The sequence below is a fragment of the Bufo gargarizans genome, chromosome 4 (assembly GCF_014858855.1).
Source record: "Bufo gargarizans isolate SCDJY-AF-19 chromosome 4, ASM1485885v1, whole genome shotgun sequence".
Lineage (NCBI taxonomy): Eukaryota > Metazoa > Chordata > Amphibia > Anura > Bufonidae > Bufo > Bufo gargarizans.
Window position 1 is genome coordinate 288741419 of NC_058083.1, and position 25940 is coordinate 288767358.

At 40.7% G+C, this 25940-nt stretch overlaps 1 protein-coding gene across 3 annotated transcripts in view; it reads left to right on the top strand.

Annotated features, from left to right (window-relative positions):
• FIG4 (FIG4 phosphoinositide 5-phosphatase) overlaps positions 1–25940 on the top strand; it is a 450714-nt gene that overhangs the window by 190226 nt on the left and 234548 nt on the right. For all 3 annotated transcript variants that reach the window (XM_044289561.1, XM_044289559.1, XM_044289560.1), the window contains exons 12-15: positions 3395–3528; positions 6452–6568; positions 7137–7182; positions 8955–9103. In XM_044289561.1, the coding sequence (XP_044145496.1) occupies positions 3395–3528; positions 6452–6568; positions 7137–7182; positions 8955–9103 (446 nt within the window). The remainder of the gene's footprint in view (positions 1–3394; positions 3529–6451; positions 6569–7136; positions 7183–8954; positions 9104–25940) is intronic.

Sequence of the window (25940 nt, forward strand, 5' to 3'; positions counted from 1 at the left end):
TCTGCTGTAGGCTGATGGCTATAGGCATACTGGGCATACTGGGAGTTGTAGTTTTACAACAGCTGGAGAGCCATAGTTTGCCCATCCCTGCCCTAGCAGAACGCCATTCTGTGCAGGGCTGTGAAAGAGGGTGGTTGAGTGTTACAGTGTATGCCAGGAAAACTATCTTAGGGAGTTAGGGACAATGAAATCAATCAATCAAGCTAATTGTCAGGTAATGTGGCGCAAAGTCCAAGATTCCAAAGAAGCATTGTGTGTGTGTCGTGTAAAATAGAAAGAAACAGGGCAGCTGATAGACAGAGAGAGAGAAGGCGGGACCTGTGGCAGGTCAGAAGTGCAGGTCCACCTTAAAAGCAGATACCTGCAAGCAAATACTTAAATTTTGTTTCCCCATTTTCACAGAAATGATTATTTTTTTATTGTGAAAATGAAACTGTGTGTGTGTATGTATATGTGTGTATATATATATATATATATATATATATGTATGTGTGTATATATAAAACACAAAGAAAATAGCAGCAGCACTACTTAACTGGTGGAGCAGAGTGCAAAAAATCTGTCGGGTCAATTTGTTATAGATTTTTCAAAGAAGAGGCAGCACTATATAATATATATATTTTTTTTTATTTATTTATTTTTTTGATTACTGCAGGAATAACCCCGGTGTGGCAGCAATGTACCTGTGTGTTAAGCTGAAATTGAGCATCACGCCTTAATCTTCAATTTACGTATTTTCAGTTTCCAAATGTCTGGATTTTTTTTTTTTTTGTGCATTGTTAAATATAATTAGACCAGTATGTGTGTGTGTGTGTGTGTGTATGTATGTATGTATGTATGTATGTGTGTGTATGTATGTATATGTATATATATATATATATATATATATATATATATATATATATATATATATATATATATATATATATAGATAGAAAGTGTGGGCAGCACCACTATCTGTAGGGTGTATGCGGAGTGCCAGCGGCTGGGTAGGCGATCCACCTCCAAATGTATAAAAATAAGAAATTCCGCAGCACATCCAGGTTGTAAGAAAGTAAAAAAAGGCTTTATTCACCAAGCATGCGACGTTTCAATCCTCTCAATGGGATTTTCCTCAAGCAGTCACTGATTGAGGAAAATCCCATTGAGAGGATTGAAACGTCGCATGCTTGGTGAATAAAGCCTTTTTTTACTTTCTTACAACCTGGATGTGCTGCGGAATTTCTTATTTTATATATATATATATATATATATATATATATATATATATATATATATATATATATATATATATATATATATATATATATGTATATATATATATATATGTATATTTATATATATTTACTAAAAGGCATAAGGTACAGCAGCAATCTACATGTGTGTATTAACGAGAAATTGAGTGCCAGACCTCAGTTGTCCATTTCCGTGAATTATTTTTCCACACGGGTGGAATAATATTTTTTGGGGGGATTTGTTCAATCTAATTAAACCAGTATATAGGTAATGAACACCAATACACAGGCCAGCACACAAAAGTATGTGAGGGATAATCAATTTAGACCTAAATCCGTATCCCTTTATTTCTCTGTTCACAAACACGTTTCCAATCAATTTTTTTTAATTGGGACTGATTATATTCAAACAAGCTGCATATATATGTTATTACTATACCAATAGACAAGATAGCACACAAAAGTATCTGGGAGTGATAATGATTTTAGGCTCAAATCCATTTCCCTATATTCAGACTTTTTGTTAATCAATTATTATCTTTGTGGCTGTTGATTATATTCAAACATATATTCAGCATATATATGTGTTTACTACACCAATACAAAGGGTAGTGCAAAACATTATCTAAGAGGTGCAAAAATGTTCAGCCTGAGGGTCAGTTCCGTATACTCGCTTTCCAAGCGGTTGAAATTTTAAAATTCTTTCTGGGGGGCGGGTTAACACGGTGAAATTATTACATTTTATTGGTGGGTGGTTTAAATTTGTTTAAGGCACAGCATAAATGAACGTGATTACTGTGTTAATACAGAAATTTTCTCACAGTCCAGGTAGGCTGAATGCGATTACTAGACCTCTTCTTGCTGTCTACCATTATGTCGTGTACGACTGCGGCCTGCGTCATGCCACTAATGCCACTTTCTAATGATCACGTTCTGTATGAATGCTGATGTGACCTGCAGAATGCCACTTGCCAACCATCATGTTCCCTCAAGCTCTTGGTTGGAGCAACTTCAGTTTGGCACCAACCAAGCTTTTAAAAAAAATTGGCGAACTAGACCGAAACAAATGTCGACTAGTTCACTCATCTCTACTCCCAATGCATACCATAGATGGAAGGCTCAGATATATTGAGAAACTGAGTCCACAACTGCAGTTCATTTGTCTGTACCTAACTAGCATGGTACGCACAGTTTTATAATGTTTTCAGTATTATTTGCTGATTACTAAAGATAAAGCATTAAAAACCTTTGAATTCACCAGAATTTTTTAGTCAAAAGAACAGAGCATTGCTCTGTTTTCTACAGCCTACAAACCACAAAAAGTTGCTGTCCTACATTCTGTAATGAATGTTTTGTCTTTCTTCGAACCACATTGTGAAGGATTTGACTAAGGATTTTGTTCGTGTTTAAAAAAAAAATAAAAAAAAGTGTTTGAATGAATGCTTTCTTTACTTAATATTGTTGTGAATATAAGCACAGTAAAAAGATCTAACTTTGCGAACCTATTATAGCAAACAGGGTGGACTGGGAACTTGTAGAGGACCTGGAACAATACCATAGTGCAAAATACCATACCATCTGAACCATATACCCCAAAATATGTATAGTGCCCCAAAAGCTGTCCCTATGTGGTGGTCATCAATAGCTGCCATTTTCTGTCCTCCTCCTCCAGTTGGTGCAGGGGACTTAGGAGGTCAGATGTGGGCTACAGCAGTTTAATTTAGGAGGACACGTTCGGTCGCTGACTCATTATGTACCCAGCCAGTGGCAGAGAGGAGGGCTCGGGTGGCCCCCTCGGCATCGGCCCTCCGGTATATTTTCCTGTAAGGTCTGTTTCCAATCTGCCCCCGATAGCAAAAGGGAGGCTGGCTTCACCCGCAGCGGCTGCCAAATGCAGCTGCAATCCTACTCCCCCCATGGTTTTTGAGGCCACATCGTTTTGTGGTTAAAATTTAGTTAATTTCAAACTCGCGTGCCACTTGAGGCTGACTTGGTATGTACACCTGTCATAACAAACTATGTATGTGTGTGCGTATGTGTATATATTTATATAAATATAGTGTGTGTGTGTGTATGTGTATATATATATATATATATATATATATAATTTATTTATTTTATAGTTTATTATATGTAACATACATTTCTTTTTAAAATAGGAACGGGAAAAGAGGAGGCATGAGAGAATCCTTAGTGATGAACTGGTTGCTGCTGTTACCTATTTAAACCAGTTTATACCTCCTGAGCGTAGCATTGTGTACATTCCATGGGATATGGCAAAGTATACTAAAAGGTAAAGTAATAAGAATATTCCTATCTAGATCCTGGTGCACAGTGGGACATTAGTCCTTTACTCCTTGTTGTCTCCTGACATGGTGTTATATCCACTACCCTTTTTCCAGTCTCTTACACTTCAGCACCCTATTGTCATTCTAGTTTAGTCCAACTCAATAGAAAACACATCAGTCAAATTGTATGATATGTTGTGTGCCAATGTCATCATATAGTGGTCCTATCATGTCACATGATTAGTGGAAATTATTTGACACCTGATTAATTCAGGAAGACATGCATTGCAGCCTTAAAAACACTAAAATAGACAAATCACAAGGTGCAGATGACATATACCCCTGCGGTCTGCAGGAAATAAATAATCTGATAGGGGAGAAGGCAGAGAAATGAGCCAATTAAATAATTTGGTGAATTACAGTACCAAGAAATATTATCCGAGAAATTTGTTGTTGATTCTGATCCTATTGTTTTCAATGTGACGATGGAACTTTGTGTTATTGTAAAGGGGGAATATTAATCACCAATATTATGCGAATATCGATAATTAATATTCCTAAATAGGAGGAGCCGTCTAGTGATGATTCCGCCTATTTATGCCTTTATATAATAATAATAACAACAATACTTTCGCTATACTTTACACTAATCACTATACTAGCTGCATGCGCCTTACTCACTACCGCTAACAAGTACACACTACACAAAGGGTACAAATATAACGGTATTTAATACACCAAGCACGCAATACAGTAATTACACAGCACTACACATACAGTACTCAACTACACTACACGTTCCCAAATTCCACCCACAAACTAACTATACAATACACACATACAAGTAATATTAACAATAACCCACCCGTCTGCACTGTCCCTACGGGGTACACCGAGGGTTAACGGTGGTCTTACAGGGGTGTAAGCCGACCACAAACACAAAGGATCAGAACTGTACAGCAATGCAGGGGATAAATACCCTGCAAGTGTACGGGGGGGGGGGGGGGGGGGGGGGGGGTGGCAGGGTTTAAGCAGGGGTTGATCAGGGTAGGAAAAGGGTGAACCAGGGGGGCGGGGGGATAATCGTAATCTAATTATACGCTATATCTATATATATTTATAGATCAATGGTTATAAATATATATACATATAGACGTACACACCACAATACAAATCTACAATTCCCAATTCCACCCCACACTCTAGCTGTACTGGATTCCACCCCAATTCCACCCCAAAACACACACTCAGCTGCTACTGGAAGCAGGCAGCAGTGAAGGGATAGGCAGGGAAGGGGTGAATATGGTTGGCACTGCAAAGGCAGAGGTACAATGCCATCCCAGCGTATACTCAGCCATCTCCAGGGGCAAATGGGCCTCTCTTCCTTCAGGCAGCAGTCCTCATGTGTCTCTGGTTCTAGTCTGGTTGCAAGAGCCCCTCTTCCTGGTTTCAGGCTCCTATATCAGCCTCAGAAACCCCCACCTCCCCCCTTCTCAGGGGTGTGACATCATAGTGTGACTGTTACGTATGCATGCCAGTTGGCCCCCTGAGGCTAGCAGCACCACACGCCCAGCCATGTCACAAACACAAGGTGGGTCCGCATAGTAAATAGGCTGATAAACTTAACAAAGAGCCTCAAATCAATTGATCCCTTAGCCTTTGAAGTCACCAGCCACCTGGAGACATATCCACCCCCCCTGCAGACGCCGGGGAAATTTAAGTATATATATATGTAGGCGCATCTATATACATATATATATACTCATTATAAACCTGGGGGCATACATGGGCAGTTATAGGCCCATATATATACACACACACACACACACACACCTGGGGGAGAGCCATGGCAGATACACATATATGTCCTCCTGATAATATATATATACATATATAAGGGGCATAATGTATTCTAAGGGGGATTATAGATATATATATATATTATAAGGGGCCACAGCCATATATATATTATAAGGGACACGGTCTAAAGGAGGCACATATTCCCACAGGGGCCACCATGAGCCCCTGGGGATCACCATGGGCAGACGTGCGCAGATGCTGGGCACATCTGCGCACATCGTCCCATGATGCTGTGGTTAATGTATGCACATATATACCATACATGCCCGCACGTGTTTGCAGGCATGCGTGGATATATATGCATACGGCTCAACCCTTCCTCAACAGTTATACTGGGTTGTGATTTTTTATTTACTATAAAGGTAAAGAGGGTCTTGGATTAGCCCTGTGTGCACACTTGCTCCTGCTGTTTCCTCTGCCAAACCCTCCTTCTGTTTCAGGCCATATAACTGTACAGGAACCTAGCCCTATCAATCAAGGAGGAAGCAGGAGCAAGGGCTCTTGGGTCCAACCTCAGTGTACTTAACTGCTCATTTCCATATGGATTAAATGTCCATTTTCTTCACAATGAAGGAACCGTTCAATAAGCGAAACGTATCATTACATTCACCTGAGCTAGCCATGCAATGCATTAACAGTGAATTTGCTGGTAGCAGATTCCCTTTATTTTATATGGGAATGTAATTGTGTACTTGTGGTCACACGATTCTGACGGAAAAACCGCAGCAAATCCATGGCAATTCTCCCTCTGGATTTCACCCTATGCATTACTACGGGTGAAATCCCAGGTGGGCATTCGCAGCATAAATTCACGTGCTTCGGTGCTATAGTTCAATTTCCATTGTGAACTTTTTTGACGACTTCTGTATGAGGTTTTGTAAAATGTACTTGTTGTACTGGCGGATTTTCTGCCCGTATTTCCACAGTGGAAAATCCACAGTGTATCTGCCACATGTAAACATCCTGTTGAGTGTGTAGATGAGTTTGATAAAATCTATGCTTGTTTGCATGCTAATCTTTATAATTTATTTCATCAGTTTCCAAAAAACAGTATTTACTTTATTTCAGCAAACTTTGTAACGTCTTGGATCGACTCAATGTTATTGCTGAAAACGTTGTGAAGAGAACAGGATTTTTTGTTAATCGATCGGACCCGTACTGCAGTGTCTTGAGGCCTGATGAAAAGTCAGTATTTTTCATTTGGATTTAGTTACTACATGCAGACATTCAGTCAATTTTTCTTATTCAGAGAAGTAATAATTTAGAAGCAATACGCTAACTAGAGGTTTTCTCGTAATTGGTTCCATATTATAGATTGCCTTGAGTAAAAGCATATTTGCGCTCAGAAAAAAAAAATTTAATGCTAAGAACTTTTGTTCTGCTGCTGTGCATTTCCCTTGTATGTCCACCAGTTATGCTCCTTCTTTCACTGACTCTCTTCTTGGTCCAGAAAACGGCTAAATCACAGCATGTATTTTTATTAGTGCTTGTTACCTATGACTAGGATTGTTGATTTGGTCTCCGTTGCTTCCAGGAGTAAAGCAGTAATTACTAGACTAATAAAAGAAGAATAGTTCTGCTAGTAACCTTAAACTTTTTAGAAAATACAAAAAAGATGTACCACGGCACTCTCATGTCTTCAGCATTCCAACGTTTAATCACCAAATCACATCAACGTTTCGACCCTTAAACTTAAACTTTTTAGAGAGTTTGTTGACCTTTCCTCAGCAACATGTGGTATTGTATTTCCTAGGTGGCATGATCTCGGAGGCGTGGTTGGATTATCTGGACGCATGCAGGTACAGCTGAAGTTTCTGTTTGTACTCACATATTATAAAAACACATTTCACTGAAGAAATAATATAATACTATATGACAGTATTGTACAGGTCACATTTTATCACACCTAAATAATATGCCTGTTGACTTTTCATAGAGGACATGCCTGCTTTAGTACTACTTGCATTCCTCGTGTTATAACTATCCTGGAGCATCTATTCCTTCAACTCTGTGTTGTGCTGATCCTTTATTATTTCTGCTAGAGGTTATTAATGAATTGCCAAAAAAGGAATAATAAAGGAATGGCACAACATAGAGTTATAAGAACAGATTCTCTAGGATTCTAATGCAAGTAGTTACTAAAACAAGAGAGGTGACAGGTCCTTTTTAAAAGCTTCAGTAGTGCAATCAGTCAGCTGGCTTAAAAAGCTGAATTTGTAAGGCTTCATATATGATCTACAACCATTTGGTACTTAGTAGGTGTATCTGGAATTTTCAATATGATGTTTAGTCCAAAATTGACAGAAACCCAAGCTTTAGCAGACGATACCTATTATTATATATCGTATATACCAGTGATGGCGAACCTATGGCACGGGTGCCAGAGGCGGCACTCAGAGCCCTCTCTGTGGGCACCTGCACTGTTAAAAAAGTCTATGGTGTACCAATATGCCTTAGACTTTTCCTGCCATTCATCAGCGCAGGGCGCACTATGAACAGCACAGACAGGGCACTGAATGTAGGCAGGCTTTAATAGCTAAATGATAAAGTACATGGAATATATACTATATTGAACTATAGTATTCAGGTTAAATTGCCGTGTTGGCACTTTACGATAAATAAGTGGGTTTTGGGTTGCAGTTTGGGCACTCGGCCTCTAAAAGGTTCGACATCACTGGTATATACCATATCCCCCTACCAATAACCGTGGGACCCGCACCTATCAGACAATGGGGGCATATCCTAGTGATATGCCCCCCCTTTGTCTGTGATGGCAAAACCCTTTTAAGAGATTATTAGCATGCATCTGCTGAGCAGGGGATGCTGTTGTCAGTGGCAGCAAGGCACCCCATAGAGAAGGCAGGGACAGTTCCCCAGTGTCCCTGTATACAGAGCGCTGTGTATACAGCTGAGGAAACACAATGCTTCTTCCTGTTCCTGCCACAGCTATCATAGACCTCAATCAGCCCAGCAGTGAGATTGTGCAGCACTGTACACGTCTCTGGGGACTATGTTCCCCCTGTAACTGGGGGCCCCAGTTGTCAGCCCCAGTTACAGGAGAAATCAGCAATATTTTTTTTTACTGTTATAAATATCCTCTAGAGGTCTTGTATGACCTTATGGGGGACACAAAGTGTAAAGCAATAAATAAATAAAAATAAAATGTGTTTTTCCCTATTCAATTCATTTAAACAATTGTAAAAATAAAATAAAAATAAACCTATTTTTATACCCACATCCATAACAACCGCCTCTATAAAAAATACCACATGATCTACCCCATCAAGTGAATGCCGTAAAAAATGTATTTGTCTATTTCAAATATTCACTCTCTTTCCATCTGTGCATGTAGCTTATTTGCTGAAACTTTACCGGCGTAAAATCTGTGGTGTAAAGTAGTACTTGCAAGGTTAAATTTACATGGGGTGCAGATTTTTTAAGTCATCAATTGTAGATTTTCACATTAGATTTAACTGTTTTTTTACATGTAGATGGATGAAATTTGCTGAAAATCTGCATCCTCATGTGTGAACTCTTAAATTTTAGTTTTAGTTCTCCTTTTTCTTTTTAGACAGGTGTCCTTAGAACAAACTGTGTTGACTGCTTAGACCGGACCAATACCGCTCAGTTCATGGTTGGAAAATGTGCATTGGCCTACCAGTTATACTCCTTAGGACTGATCGATAAACCTAATTTGCAGTTTGATACGGATGCTGTTAGGTATGATATAATCATATTTGTCAATTTTTTTTAAAATGTATTTTTAAAGCGCATCTGCTAGCATGGGTAACCCTGTTAAACCAGGCATATTGCTTGGTAGGGTGTGATCACACTGATTAAAGGGGTTTTCTGGGAGTCTTACACTGATGGCCTTTCCTCTGAATAGGTCATCAGTATCTGATCGATGGGGGTCCGACACCCAGGACCCCTGCCAATTAGCTTTTTGAAAAGTCAGCGATGCTCGCAGTAGTGCCACACCCTTCTCGCAGCTTTCCCTGTTCATTGGTCACACAGCCTTGGCGCAGCTATGCCCCATTTAAGTGAATTAGGCTGAATCCTAAACACAGCCACTATAAAATGTACAGGGATGAGCATGATTTGCTGAAAGATGGAGGCGGTGTTGGTGCGAGCGCCGATGCCTTCTCAAACAACTGATCGGCAGGGGTCCAAGGTATCGGACCCCACCAGATCAGATACTGATCACCTATCCAGTATAAAACTTGTGGAAAGCCCCTTTAAATTGATATCTGTCTTTTGTCTATAGGTTGACCTGTTGCTTTTTATATTAATGTAAATTACCTATTTTCAGCACCAAGGGGCCAGCCGTGGCGTTTGAAGAACGACCCTGTGTTCTGTTCACTCCTCCTGCTGTTTAATTGACAATGATAGACATTTTGTCTAGCCCTTTCTTCTAGTGCGTGCGTCGTGGCTCACTTAGTCATTGGTGGTCCAGATTTATTATGATGTAAATAGTCACTGGTGTCAATGTGTCCCTTAGGAATGCATGATTTTTCTAATGTGCTGTAGCTAATATGTGCCTGTCGGCATTCATTGGTGGTAGCAGAGGCCCTGGAGAAGAAAAAGAGCCCTATACAGGGAGAACATACTGACCTTTGCATCCCCCCAGCAGCTACACTATGCCGCTGCCTATGAAGTCACTGTCAACAGCAGTCCACCCAGAAGTGGTGGTCTGGGCGGCTTCAAAGACAGCAGAGGAGCGCAGCATCTGGAAGGATAGAAAGGTTAGTATTCTCTCTTCCCTCTATAGTGCTAGCTTCCTTCTCCAGAGGCTCCACTGACGCCCATGAATGCCGACATGCATATATTAGCCACCGCATATTAGCAAAGTCACACATACATGAAATACATGAGTTTGCTGAAACACTTACACCATAATAACGCTGACCCCAGAAGACAGGTCTAGCCCAACACAATCAGGAGGAGGAAGTAGTGTGTACCAGGGTCTATCTCCCATGCTACAATTGTCCCCTCTGATTGAATTTGGTAATTTGCATAAATATAAAAAACTTATTAATATCGGCAGCAATTCAACCTATAAAAAAAAAAAAAAAAAAAAAGTTAACGATCAATTCAATTAGCATGATCAACCCTACCAGGCAATATGCCTGGTTTAATAGGGTTGATCATTCTGACAGATGCTCTTTTAGTATTTGCAATTATTGCTACTGTTTTCATTAAATATGCTTGTTATCTTCTCGTTTTTCTTTTGGAGAGGAGCACTGGCACCATTTGTGATTCTTTTGTATCACAGTGCATTGTGACATATAACAGTAAATTGATATGCTCAATCTATTCATTATTTACCTGCTACTTAACCACTTCAGCCCCGCTAGCTGAAACCCCCTTCATGACCAGGCCACTTTTTACACTTCGGCACTACACTACTTTCATCGTTTATCGCTCGGTCATGCAACTTACCACCCAAATGAATTTGACCTCCTTTTCTTCTCACTAATGGAGCTTTCATTTGGTGGTATTTTATTGCTGCTGACATTTTTACTTTTTTTGTTATTAATCAAAATGTAACGATTTTTTTGCAAAAAAAATGACATTTTTCACTTTCAGCTGTAAAATTTTGCAAAAAAAAAAACGACATCCATATATAAATTTTTCGCCAAATTTATTGTTCTACATGTCTTTGATAAAAAAAAAATGTTTGGGCAAAAAAAAAAAAATGGTTTGGGTAAAAGTTATAGCGTTTACAAACTATGGTACAAAAATGTGAATTTCCGCTTTTTGAAACAGCTCTGATTTTCTGAGCACCTGTCATGATTCCTGAGGTTCTGCAATGCCCAAACAGTAGAAAAACCCCACAAATGACCCCATTTCGGAAAGTAGACACCCTAAGGTATTCGCTGATGGGCATAGTGAGTTCATAGAACTTTTTATTTTTTGTCACAAGTTAGCGGAAAATGATGATTTTTTATTTTATTTTTTTCTTACAAAGTCTCATATTCCACTAACTTGCGACAAAAAATAAAAAATTCTAGGAACTCACCATGTCCCTCACAGAATACCTTGGGGTGTCTTCTTTCCAAAATGGGGTCACTTGTGGCGTAGTTATACTGCCCTGGCAATTTAGGGGCCCAAATGTGTGAGAAGAACTTTGCAATCAAAATGTGTAAAAAATGACCGGTGAAATCCGAAAGGTGCACTTTGGAATATGTGCCCCTTTGCCCACCTTGGCAGCAAAAAAGTGTGACACATCTGGAATCGCCGTACTCAGGAGAAGTTGGGGAATGTGTTTTGGGGTGTCATTTTACATATACCCATGCTGGGTGAGAGAAATATCTTGGCAAAAGACAACTTTTCCCATTTTTTTATACAAAGTTGGCATTTGACCAAGATATTTTTCTCACCCAGCATGGGTATATGTAAAATGATACCCCAAAACACATTCCCCAACTTCTCCTGAGTACGGCGATACCACATGTGTGACACTTTATTGCAGCCAAGGTGGGCAAAGGGGCACATATTCCAAAGTGCACCTTTCGGATTTTGCAGGCCATTTTTTACACATTTTGATTGCAAGGTACTTCTCACACATTTGGGCCCCTAAATTGCCAGGGCAGTATAACTACGCCACAAGTGACCCCATTTTGGAAAGAAGACACCCCAAGGTATTCCGTGAGGGGCACTGCGAGTTCCTAGAATTTTTATTTTTTTTGTCACAAGTTAGCGGAAAATGATTATTTTTTTTTTTTTCTCTTTTTTCCTTACAAAGTCTCATATTCCACTAACTTGCGACAAAAAATAAAAAATTCTAGGAACTCACCATGTCCCTCACAGAATACCTTGGGGTGTCTTCTTTCCAAAATGGGGTCACTTGTGGCGTAGTTATACTGCCCTGGCAATTTAGGGGCCCAAATGTGTGAGAAGTACCTTGCAATCAAAATGTGTAAAAAATGGCCTGCAAAATCCGAAAGGTGCACTTTGGAATATGTGCCCCTTTGCCCACCTTGGCAGCAAAAAAGTGTGACACATCTGGAATCGCCGTACTCAGGAGAAGTTGGGGAATGTGTTTTGGGGTGTCATTTTACATATACCCATGCTGGGTGAGAAAAATATCTTGGTCAAATGCCAACTTTGTATAAAAAAAAAAAAGGGAAAAGTTGTCTTTTGCCAAGATATTTCTCTCACCCAGCATGGGTATATGTAAAATGACACCCCAAAACACATTCCCCAACTTCTCCTGAGTACGGCGATACCAGATGTGTCACACTTTTTTGCAGCCTAGATGCACGAAGGTGCCCAAATTCCTTTTAGGAGGGCATTTTTATACATTTGGATCCCAGACTTCTATTGGGTCTTTAGGGCCCCTAAAAAGCCAGGGCAGTATAAATACCCACATGTGACCCCACTTTGGAAAGAAGACACCCCAAGGTATCCAATGAGGGGCCTGGCAAGTTCATAGAAATTTATTTTTTTTCGCAAGTTAGCCGAAATTGTTTTTTTTTTTTTTTTTTCTCACAAAGTCTCACTTTCCGCTAACTTAGGACAAAAATTTCAATCTTTCATGGACTCAATATGCCCCTCAGCAAATACCTTGGGGTGTCTTCTTTCCAAAATGGGGTCAGTTGTGGGGTGTTAGTACTGCCCTGGCATTTGAGGGTCTCCGCAATCATTACATGTATGGCCAGCATTAGGAGTTTCTGCTATTCTCCTTATATTGAGCATACAGGTAATGAGATTTTTTTTTCCGTTCAGCCTCTGGGCTGAAAGAAAAAAATGAACGGCACAGATTTCTTCATTCGCATCGATCAATGTGGATGAAAAAAATCTCTGCCAAAAAAAAAAAAATGGAGGGGAAAGGCATCTGCCAGGACATAGGAGCTCCGCCCTACATCCATACCCACTTAGCTCGTATGCCCTGGCAAACCAGATTTCTCCATTCGCATCAATCGATGTGGATGAATAAATCATTGCCGGGATTTTTTTTTTTTTTTTTTTATATATATATATATATATATATATATATACAAAGTGTTTGCCAAAGCATAGGAACGCCGCCTCCTCCTCAGCTCGTATGCCTTGGCAAACGTATCTGTCACTGCAGAGGAGAAAATCCCGTTTTGCAGCGCCGCATACACCGACTTGCGTGTAATCTGACAGCAGCGCAATGCTTCTGTCAGAATGCACATCGGTGCTGCAGCTAGTAGATCGGTTGGTCCACCTGGAAGGTAAAAAGACAAAAAAAAAAAAAAAAAAAAAAAAGAGAAAACCAGGCCACAACGCAATAATTTTATTAACTTTGGAACAGAACATGTAACTTTAACTTTTTGAACTGAACATTAACGTGTTTGCTTACTGGTGTTTTTATTTTTTATTTTTTTGTTTTTTTACCTTTATAGAACAAACCTCTCCTTCCCCATGGGTCAATGTGCAAAGCGCAAATCGCCCAAAGATGTGGCGAAGTGCGTTATGCACTTTGTCCCATGTGAAAGGAGACGTTTGCAGCAGCTGTGAGTGAATGGGCCCTAATAGCCCTGTGTGCCTATCCTGGTGAGATGATCCCTATGCTAGGTGTACCTGTGTGTGGTACTTTCGGAAACACTCCCCTAAGCATAGGGCAGGGTAGTCAGGACAGAAATAGCGGGTGTCACGCCTTATTCCACTCCTGCTACAGACACGACATCTTTTTCGGGGTGACGGGTGTGTTGAGGTACCAGCAACGACGTTGGGGAAATGTCGCTCGTGTAGACGGCTAACTACACTGGTGGATGGGGCCACGGAACCTCCTGGATACAGGAGGTTCTCGATGATCTCTTCCTGAAATTTGAGGAAGGATCCAGTTCTCCCAGCCTTACTGTAGAGAACAAAACTATTGTACAGAGCCAATTGAATTAAATATACAGACACCTTCTTATACCAGCGTCTGGTTCTGCGGGAAACTAAATACGGAGACAACATCTGGTCATTGAAGTCCACCCCTCCCATGTGGAGGTTATAGTCGTGGACTGAGAGGGGCTTTTCAATGACACGGGTTGCTTGCTCAATTTGTATTGTCGTGTCTGCGTGAATGGAGGAGAGCATGTAAACGTCACGCTTGTCTCTCCATTTCACCGTGAGCAGTTCTTCGTTACACAGTTCGGCCCTCTGCCCCCTTGCAAGACGGGTGCTAACGAGCCGTTGGGGGAAGCCCGCGCGACTAGTTCGCGCGGTACCACAGGCGCCAATCCGTTCTAGAAACAAATGCCTAAAGAGGGCCACACTTGTGTAAAAATTGTCCACATAAAGATGGTACCCCTTGCCGAATAAGGGTGACACCAAGTCCCAAACTGTCTTCCCACTGCTCCTCAGGTAGTCAGGGCAACCGACCGGCTCCAGGGTCTGATCTTTTCCCTCATAGACATGAAATTTGTGTGTATAGCCTGTGGCCCTTTCACAGAGCTTATACAATTTGACCCCATACCGGGCGCGCTTGCTTGGGATGTATTGTTTGAAGCCAAGGCGCCCGGTAAAATGTATAAGGGACTCGTCTACGCAGATGTTTTGCTCAGGGTATAAATATCTGCAAATTTCAGGTTGAAATGGTCTATGAGGGGCCGAATTTTGTGGAGCCGGTCAAAAGCAGGGTGGCCTCTGGGACGGGAGGTGCTGTTATCACTAAAGTGCAGGAAACGCAGGATGGTCTCAAATCGTGTCCTGGACATAGCATCAGAGAACATGGGCATGTGATGAATCGGGTTCGTGGACCAATATGACCGCAATTCATGCTTTTTTGTCAGGCCCATGTTGAGGAGGAGGCCCAGAAAAGTTTTAATTTCGGAAACTTGGACTGGTTTCCACCGGAAAGGCTGGGCATAAAAGCTTCCCGGGTTAGCGGTTATAAATTGTGTGGCATACCGGTTTGTCTCTGCCACAACTAAGTCTAAGAGCTCCGCAGTCAAGAACAGCTCAAAAAATCCCAGGGCCGAACCGATCTGAGCTGTCTCAACCCGAACTCCAGACTGGGCGGTGAAAGGGGGAACTACAGGTGCGGCTGAAGTTGGGGACTGCCAATCAGGGTTTGCCAGCACCTCTGGGATTCTAGGGGCTCTACGGGCACGTCTTTGCGGTGGCTGCGACGGGGTCACTACTGCACGTGCCACCGTACCAGCTTCAACTGCCCTTCTGGTGCTCGCTACTTCACCATGTTCTACGGCAGTGCTGGTACTAGGTCCAGGAAGGGCTGGGCTGCTGGTGTATGCCTCACCACGTAATCCGACAGCACCAGCCCCACTCTGCTGCTCTTGAAGCGGATCCTGCGCAACCTGCGGTCTAGCGACACGGGGCCGGGTACGCCTGCTGCTATCAGGGACCTCAGCCTCCTCGTCCGAACTTTGGGTCAGAGAGCCACTGCTTTCTACAGGTTCGTATTCTGACCCGCTGGATTCATCAGATGAGGGTTCCCACTCCTCATCCGACTGGGTCAGAAGCCTGTAGGCCTCTTCAGAAGAATACCCCCTGTTAGACATGTGGGCAACTAAATTTAGGGGCATTCCCTGAGACTACCCAAGAAAAAAAAAGCAAGCCTGTCTTACAAATGGGAGGCTAGCGAAGTACCGGAGGCCGCTGCGGTTGATAAAAAAAATATCAAAACTGATTTTTTTTATCGCCGCAGTGCGTGTCAAGTGAATGCAGCGATAAAAAAAAAAAAATTTTTTGTCACTGTGGTGGGGCGGGCGTGGGCGAACGCACGTGTGGGCGACCGATCAGGCCTGATCGGGCAAACACTGCGTTTTGGGTGGAGGGCGAACTAAAGTGACACTAGTACTATTATAGATCTGACCGTGATCAGTTTTGATCACTTCCAGATACTATAAAAGTACAAATGCTGATTAGCGATACACTAATCAGCGAATAACGGACTGCGGTGCGGTGGGCTGGGCGCTAACCGATCCCTAAACTACCTAACCAAGGGGCCTAAACTATACTGAAACCTAACGGTCAATACCAGTGAAAAAAAAAAGTGACAGTTTGCACTGATCACTTTTTTCCTTTCACTAGTGATTGACAGGGGCGATCAAAGGGGTGATCAAAGGGTTAATTGGGTGATTTGGGGCTAGTATGTGGTGTAGTGGGTACTCACAGTGATGTGTGCTCCTCTGCTGGAACCAACCGACCAAAAGAAGGAGCAGAGGAGCACAGCAGCCATATAACCCCATCATATTTACTAATATGTGGGGTTAAATGGCTGCTGATTGGTTTTTTTGAAAATCAGCAACCTGCCAGCCAATGATCGTGGCTGGCAGGCTGCTGACGAAATACTCTGCAGCGAAATGCCGGCCCGCGATGCGCGGGCCGGCTGTGACGTAATCTCGCGTCTCGCGAGATGACGCACGGATGCGTCCAGGAGGAATAAATCAACCACCTCCCGGACGCATCCGTGCGTTATGCGGTCGGAAGGTGGTTAAAGGGAGTCTGTCACCTCATTTTCTCTTATTACACTTCTATCAGTGTCTTGCTGTACTCCATTAAAAATATATCATTATTAGCATGTGTGTCAATTGTTTGCACCAAAAAGCAATCTTAACTTGATATGCAAATTAGGCCCCTAGTGCCCAGTGTAATGTTTTTCCAAGCCCCCTGACCTAAATGTACATTGCTCCTTCCTTCCCTTCTTTAACACCCTTCTCCTCGCCATGCAATATTATTTACCCCCCTTCCCTTCCCCATGTAATGCTGGTGCCTGAGCATTACAAACACTGCCCTGGGCATCAGCTTCATAGTTTGTAATGTGCATGCATTGTCAAGCAGAACTTCACAGACCCGCCAAAAGAGGAGTAATTGTGAACATCGACTTTGCAGCTCCTCTTCCTCCAGCAGGCCTGCGGTGTGCTGCTTGATGGTGCATAAGCATTACAAGCTGTGAAGCCGATGCCCAAAGCAGTGTTTTTAATGTGCAGGCGCCGGACAACATTTCACAGTGGGGAATGAATAGCATTGCATGGAGAGGGGACAAGCTACAGAGGCATGCTCAAGTTTGGGCACCTCTTGTCAGAATTTTTATTTACTGACCTGTTAGGCTACTTTCACACTTGCGTTTTTACCTGATCCGGCAACCACCGGTTGTATTATCTTTAACATAGCCAGGACTGGTCCGGCATGAACTCCATTGAAAGTCAAAGGGGGACGGATCCGTTTTCTAGCGTGTCAGATCGTGCTAGAGTTACATACCTTTCATTAGTTATACAGGCTCGTTTTGTTCGGGGAGCAATCATTAGGAAAAATAAAATGGTCGCCATCCTGCTAGTATACACAAAACCTGTCCTAATTACACAGGAGGACAAGAGCTGCACCATCATCCTCTCTTACTTGTCAGGGATTATGATCCTGAATACAGTTTATTATGATCTTTAGATGAATCTCTGTGGGAATATAGTTCATGAGGAGACATGACGTACAGAGAGGAGGAAGGGGTGAAGATAATGAGCACCAGTCCTTGTATGCCGTCTTCATTACCACAGTCCATCCTGTCCATCCTCTATGTACTTCATGTCTCTTCCTGAACTCGATTCCTACAGAGATTAAGCTGATGATCTTATCATCTGTACTTGGGATCATAATCCATAACAAGTAGAGCAGAGAGGAGGATGAGGCAGCTCTTTACCTCAGTATTGTGAAGTAACTCTGTATCCTGTGTGATTAGGACAGGTTTTTTGTGCTAATAAGACAGCGGTCATTTTATTTCTCCTAATGATTGCTCCCCAGACAAAATGAAACATTATAACTAATGGAAGGTATTTGGGAATATATTTATACTAAAGTAATATTTAAGTATTTTTATTTTCTTAATTCCCATTCCCGGAGAACCCTCCCCATTGACTTGCATTGTGGATCATGATGGATCTGTCTTGCTCTGCATCCCATGATTGCTCTCCGGTATGGGAATACAACCAAACAGAATGGAATGCATTTTGGAGCATTCCGTTCCGTTCAGTTACATTTTGTCCTCAATTACAATGAATGGGGACAAAATGGAAGTGTTTTTTTTTTCCAGTATTGAGAACCTATGACTGATCTCAATACCGGAGAGGTAAACCGCTAGTGTGAAAGTAGCCTTAGAACGGTACATGATGTAAACTGTAGTGAAGGTCCAGGGGAGAAAGAGTGAGAGAGAAAAATAAACACTTTAGGTAGTATCAGTAATTATATCCCAAAAAGCCCAGATATTTTTTCACTTTTTCAAGTTGTTTCTTTCATTATGTAGAATATATTCATAGCGCTCCACTTTAGTTATCATATTGGGTCACAAATTAATATTTTAAGTATCTTTTCAAAACCAAGCACATGTAATTAGTAATCTGGCCAAAAACATTAACTTAGTAAGAAATTCTTCCTTTATCTTTCTACAATTAACTTTTGAAAGATCATTGAGAATCATACATTGTGCACTTAATGGGATCTGTAAATCCAGTCTATCTTTTATAACATCAGATGTCAAACCCCAGAATGGTCTTATCTTTGGACATAACCAAAGTAAATGGGAAAATTCAGCCGATTGATAATTGCATTGTGGGCAATTAGAAATAACCCAAATTCCCATCTTATTCATAAGAGTCAGTAATATATAACCTATGAATTATATTAAATTGAACCAAAACTTAATTAAAATTGTGTGAATACTTTCCTAGTTCTCCTGGGAAATTGTTGGAATTTCCAAACTCCATGGCCTCTGACTAGAGTGAGAGCTTTAAAAACTTTTTTAATCATTAAGCTATATATTTGTGAGAGCGTGACCTTACAACTTTGGTTCTTAATATATAAGCTATTCCACAAAAATGCTTGTTTCAGTACTACTGTACTGTCCGAGTAAATGCAGAACGCAGCTGGTAATATCTAAAAAGACCTTGATACCCAAAAAGTGTTTGTATGTGACTAATTTCTTATCAAGAACTACCTGTACAACAATACAACACATTTATATTCTTATTCCCCCAAAATTGATAATCAGACATACATTTTTTTCCCCCCCAAGCAGGGTACAAAGATGTGCTCCCTTAATTCCCCACAATTCCCTTATTGTCCACCCTATTAATCGTATATAGTGATTTGTCCATATAATTTGTCCACATATACCTTTTTGTTATACCAAACCATTCAAGACGTTAGATTCCCCTGGTCTCCACTGACTGTATCACATTGTTTCTGTACATACATTACTTCTAGTCAGCTGGGTACTCTGGAGATGGTTATGCAGTGCACCTTCGCTTTTGACAGTTTATTCACACATTCAGCTTTCTATTTTCTTTTAGATATTTCTATTAAAACTTGTTAGCATAGTCACATGTCCTTTAGCACATTTCAAGCCACAGCTAATGTCACACAGCTTTATTCTCAACAGTGAAAAGGGGAAAAAAGATAGAAAAACCAGCAGTGTACACTTATTTATATGACTGTCAAGACTCCCTGTCGTTTTGACTGTGTCCACCGACAGCTTCGATTTAACAGCACACTAGACATATCTGTATAACTGTACATCATTAGTGAGATAGGATAGTGATGAAAAGTGTGCGTTGAGGCAATACTGAACATGTGACTTTGGTCTAGTGCTTGGCTCTGGGTTTCTTAATCACAGACAATAAAATATTGTGTTCAGTGCTGTTATGTAAAAAAAATAATAATAATATATATATATTTATTTATTTATTTCAGAAACATTATATTTCATGAATTTGTGGAATCTATACTCTCTTAAGCGTTGTACTTTTATTTGAGTGGTGGCTAACTGATTGTCGCTGCAATTTAGGACAAGTTACAAACTAGGGGACGTCGCCTCATTGCCTGTAAATTCCCCTTATAACAAGGGATGTGGTCGACCTAAGAATCAAACAGCCAGACGCCTTGCTGGTTAAAGGATTCTCTGCAGGGCCACGCCCTTATTAGTTGTACATTGGGGGTCTAGCAACCGCCTCTTTAGCCATCATTTCTAATATGACCAATCAGAATAATTTAATAAAGTAACTAATCAGGAATGAAAAGACAAGATATAGAAGTAAATGCAGATAGCTACATGCTAAAATATAAAATCTAAGGGGGCATGTCGGGGAAGGGGACAGGCCAGCAGGTCAGTCTCATTCACCATTTTCTACGTCTGTTTTAGGCGTAGAAAATGGTCTACGCCTAATCTGTCTTACATTTAGAATTGGCACTGGACGCGCAGAAGTTATGGAGAGGCCGGCGCCTCTTCATAACTTCGGCGGAACCAGTACCACAGTGATGGCTAACCTTGGCACTCCAGCTGTGATGAAACTACGACTCCCAGCATGCTCCATTTATTTCTATAGAGTTCTGAGAGCAGCCAAGCAAGCTGGGTATCTTGGGAGTTGTAGTTTTACCACAGCTGGAGTGCCAAGGTTAGCCATCACTGCACTACCAGCTATGGACCTCTAACTATATATGTATATGTATTTTCTTAAATATTGCTATGCATCTAATTCCTGTGTATTTCATATCATCAGGTTCTTCCTATTTGCAAAATTCAAGCTTGATTTATTGTTTCTATAAATGATAGTTTTGCAGTAGGTTAAAGAGTAACTGAACCCTTACTAGGTTAGATTGGGTATCAAAATTTTTGAATGAGCAGTCTCTCCCTCCCCCTGTGCTGCAACTACCGCTGCCACCGATGAGAGGGTGGAGGAGGGGATGGGCTGTGGCCACTGCGCCACCAATGATAACTAATGTTTAATACATTACAAATACAAGCAGCAGAAACACATTGCCGGCACCCTGCCTCTGACAGGGTGCTGCGATTCACGGCAATTAACCCCTCAGGTGCCGCACCTGAGGGGTTAACTGCCGCTGATCGCAGCGCCCTGTCAGAGGCAGGGTGTCGGCAATGTGTTTCCGCCGCCGGCTGTATTTGTATATTAAACGTTATTTATCATTGGTGGTGCAGTGCGCCCTCCCCTCCACAGTATTAAAATCATTGGTGGCAGTGGCCACAGAGTCCCCTCACCTCCTCTCATTGGTGGCAGTGGCAGTTCTGATCGGAGCCCCAGCAGTGTAATCCCATAAAATGCGCAATGCACGTTTTTTTTTTTTTTTGCCATTTTATTTATTTTTGCATGGTATCGAGTATCGAAACCGAATAAAAATGTTGGTATCGAAACAACCCTACTCCGTACACCGCTGAGCTGTCAGTTGTGTACAGAGAACAGAGCTTTAAGTGGACCGGGGAATGTTGCGCTTTAGGTAGCAAAAAGTGTAGTAAAGATAGAAAATGTATAAATAAAGTATATTCGAGAGTTTTATTAGGGACAACATATTAAAGTTTATCTAAAGGTTTAGTTACTTTTTAAAGAAACCATCAACTCAAACTAGTTTCTCTCACGTGATCTTACAGAGCACTAACCACTGCTAACCATTTTAATTGAATTTTTTTGTATAAGCTGCAACAATATATAACCGTGTATAACCAGCTGAGCGACTATACCAGAGAATCCAGACTTGTAATAGTAAGTAGTTCTTTATACAAATCTTATTGTCTATATTACATCAGAAGAGGTTAGTAACGAACTAACTACATGATATGCATTATATCTATCCAAATGCATCCTTGAATACTTTTTTACATTTGAGTAATTATGTATTAAAGAGGTTGTCCGGTTTCATGATATAGTGGTATATTTTATTATCCTTAACCCTTAGAGGATCCTGCGATTTTTCCATTTTTGCATTTTCTTTTTCACTCCCGCCTTCCCATAGTCCTAACTTTACTTTACGTTCCCATAGCCTTATGAAGGCTTATTTTTTAGCGTGACAAGTTTTACTTTCTAATTGCACCATTTACAGTTGCATACAATGTAGTGGGAAGCGGGTAAAAAAATCCAAAATGAGGTGGAATTGGAATAAAAACACAATTCTGAAGTTTTTTTTTTTACACTGTTCACTATGCAGTGAAATTGACCTGTTACCTTCATTCTCCAGGTCGGTACGGTTACATCGATACTACACTTGCATTTTAATACTGAAAAAAATAAATAAAATGAAAACCTCGTCTACTCATACAGCTGATTGGCAGGGGTGCCGGGTGTTGGACCCCACCAATCTAATATTGATGACCTATCCTGAGTCAAAGGGTCCTGAGTGTAGGTCAGTATCATGAAACCGGACTTCCTCTTTAACCACTTCCCGACCTATCCCATACATGTATGACACAGTGGGAAGAGAGTTAAAGGATAACTGGCATATTTTCATTAAAAAAAATCAATTTTAGCATATGTTACTGCTGCAGCAGCATTATGCATAAAGCAATCTTTAGTTTCTTCACTTACCACTGTTTTCTTTGAGTTTTCCCCTTAGTTACGGCTGTTTTGAATCATGAGGATCTTCTCAAGATGGCTCCTCTGCCAGTTCTCTGAGGCCAAAACTGCATTCCCTCAGGTCACATAAAAACTTGCTGTAGCCAGCAGCTTCCTGCCAGCCAATCAGATTGGATTACTGAGACACACGCCTCCTCACTCTGAATCCTAATGCAGTGTGAAGGACCGCCCCTCAGTCTTCCTAGCCGGAGACAGATGAGCCATAGCAACGGTCTTTTAAGGGCGCAGTGGAAAGGGACAGGAGACATTAATAAAAGCTGTTATTATAAGGTAATTACAGATCTTTTGGCAATCATTGACAGACTAACTCAGGTATACATGCCTAGCTCTAATAAACCAGCAAATAAAATAAACTGACAGTTATCATAGAAACATAGAATGTGACGGCAGATAAGAACCATTTGGCCCATCTAGTCTGCCCAATATACTGAATACTATGAATAGCCCCTAGCCCTATCTTATATGAAGGATGGCCGTATGCCTATCCCATGCATGCTTAAACTCCTTCACTGTATTTGCAGCTACCACTTCTGCAGAAGGCTATTCCATGCATCCACTACTCTCTCAGTAAAGTAATACTTCCTGATATTACTTTTAAACCTTTGCCCCTAATTTAAAACGATGTCCTCTTGTAGCAGTTTTTCTTCTTTTAAATATTCTCTCCTCTTTTACCTTGTTGATTCCCTTTATGTATTTAAAAGTTTCTATCATATCCCCTCTGTCTCGTCTTTCTTCCAAGCTATACATGTTAAGGTCCTTTAATCTTTCCTGGTAAGTTTTATCCTGCAATCCATGTACCAGTTTAGTAGCTCTTCTCTAAACTCTCTCCAAAGTATCAATATCCTTCTGGAGATATGGTCTCCGATACTGAGCACAATACTCCAAATGAGGTCTCACTAGTGCTCTGTAGAGCGGCATGAGCACCTCCCTCTTTCTACTGGTAATGCCTTTCCCTATACACCCAAGCATTCTGCTAGCATTTCCTGCTGCTCTATGACATTGTCTGCCTACCTTTTAAGTCTTCTAAAATAATGACTCCTAAATCCCTGAGGTTAGGGCTGTATCACTGATTTTATATTCTGCTCATGGGTTTTTACTCCCCAGGTGCATTATCTTGCACTTATCAACATTACATTTTAGTTGCCAGATTTTTAACCATTCCTCTAGTTTTCCTAAATCCTTTTCCATTTGGTGTATCCCTCCAGGAACATCAACCCTGTTACAAATCTTTGTGTCATCAGCAAAAAAACACACCTTACCATCGAGGCCTTCTGCAATTTCGCTGATAAAGATATTAAACAATATGGGTCCCAGAACAGATCCCTGAGGTACCCCACTGGTAACAAGACTTTAACATTGTGCTATTATAGCACGGGAATCAGGCGGGAACAGGAGCTGAGGTGCTCGATCAGGATAGGTCAGTAACAGCCAGGCCCTGCTTTAACTGTTGGCATCCATGAACACTCTGATGCTGACAGTTTAACCCCACAGCAAATAAGCAGTTTACAGAGGAAGGGAGCTCCCTCTCCAGCCCCATTGCTTTGCCGCAATCGGATCACAGCGTGCCAATGGTTGCAGTGTCGGCTTAGAATAAATCAGCTTAGAATAAGTTGAAAGGTGTAGATTCTAAAATGGGTGTCATTTATGGATAAGCCCCTCAAAGTCACTTCAGAACTGAAATGGTATTGGAAGTTTATTGAAAATTTGGTTCTAAAATTCTAAGCCTTCTAATGTCCTAAAAATAAAATTTAAATTTACATAATTTACAAAATGATGCCACCATAAAGTACACATGGTAAATGTTAATAACTATTTTGTGTCTTAAAAGTTGAAAATTTAGAAAATTGATAATTTTTACAAATATTCCATAAAATTTTGATTCTTTTTTTATTTATATATTTTTTTAAAAGCAAGGTATAACATAGCGACCCAAATTTACCACTAAGGTAAAGTACAATGTGTCTCAGAATAACAGTCTCAGAATCACTTGGATAAGTAAAAGCATTCTCGAAATTATTACTAGACAAAGTGACAGATTTCAGAATTGAAAATTTAGGCTGGGTCAGGTAGGTAAAAACTGGCTGGGCATGGAAGGGGTTAATGTTATGTACTATGGATAATAAATGAAGTAAATGTGCACTAAAATCTATGCTTGACTTTAGCCAAGGTCTCATTTTTCATTTGTAAAAATGGCCCATACACCATGGGGGGAATTTATTATTAGAGGAATATTTGAAGTCAGTTTTGCTTGAGTCTGCATTGGCGTACTTTATGCCACATTTATCAAATGTCTTATGTTATTTGATAAATTTGTCTTATCCTTAGACCTTACACTTTTGTCTAAAGAAGCTACTCCAGTTTTTCTACTCCACCCTCCTCCTAGAGTAAAAAATTAAAATAAAAAAAGTCTTAATGATAAATGAGTGAAACTCATTAACATTATCCACACCCCCTTTACTCCCACACTACAAAACTGGAGTGAGTGGTGTAAAAATGCAATAGCTTAAATTTTGCGCAAAACCTACAGCTGTGTAAACCAAAAGGAAATATAACTCAACAGCAAAAAATCCAGTCTTTATTAAATATCAATAAATATTAACTCCTTCATTAGGCCCCATCTATCATGCAATGGCATCAGCACCCTGCAGTCTCACTCACAGGGTGCCTATTCGTGACAGTGGGAGCTCCCGCTAAATCATTTACATGTCATGGTCACTATTGACCACCTCGTCTACAGTAAGGCCTGTTAATGACCACTTTAAAACACGGCGTTGAATAAGATGTTAAAACCAGCTAAAAAGTTAAGCAGGTGAAAGACACAGAGAAAAGAATACCAAGTGGTCAGAGATTACATACACATATGTAGGCTTGATCAGATGCAGAGTATAGGGCAACAGCCATGTGAACATGTACTGGTGCTATGAAAATGTAACAAGTCTAAAATGTAGTACACATAGCATGGATACTAACCAACAAGATAACTGTTGGTTGTGTCAGTGCTGTGTGTACTAAATGTTAGACTTGTTATATATTTTCTGCTTTGATAGTCATTCCTTTATATATTCTATGGCTGGTAGATGTTTGTCTGGCGCCTTATTCTCTGCACTTCATCAACCCCAAATTAGAGTTGTTGCGATAACAAATTTTTTATTCGATTTCGATACCATAAAAATGTATTGCGATATTCAATACCAAAAAAGCCACGTGCATTCCGCATTTTAAAAAAAAAA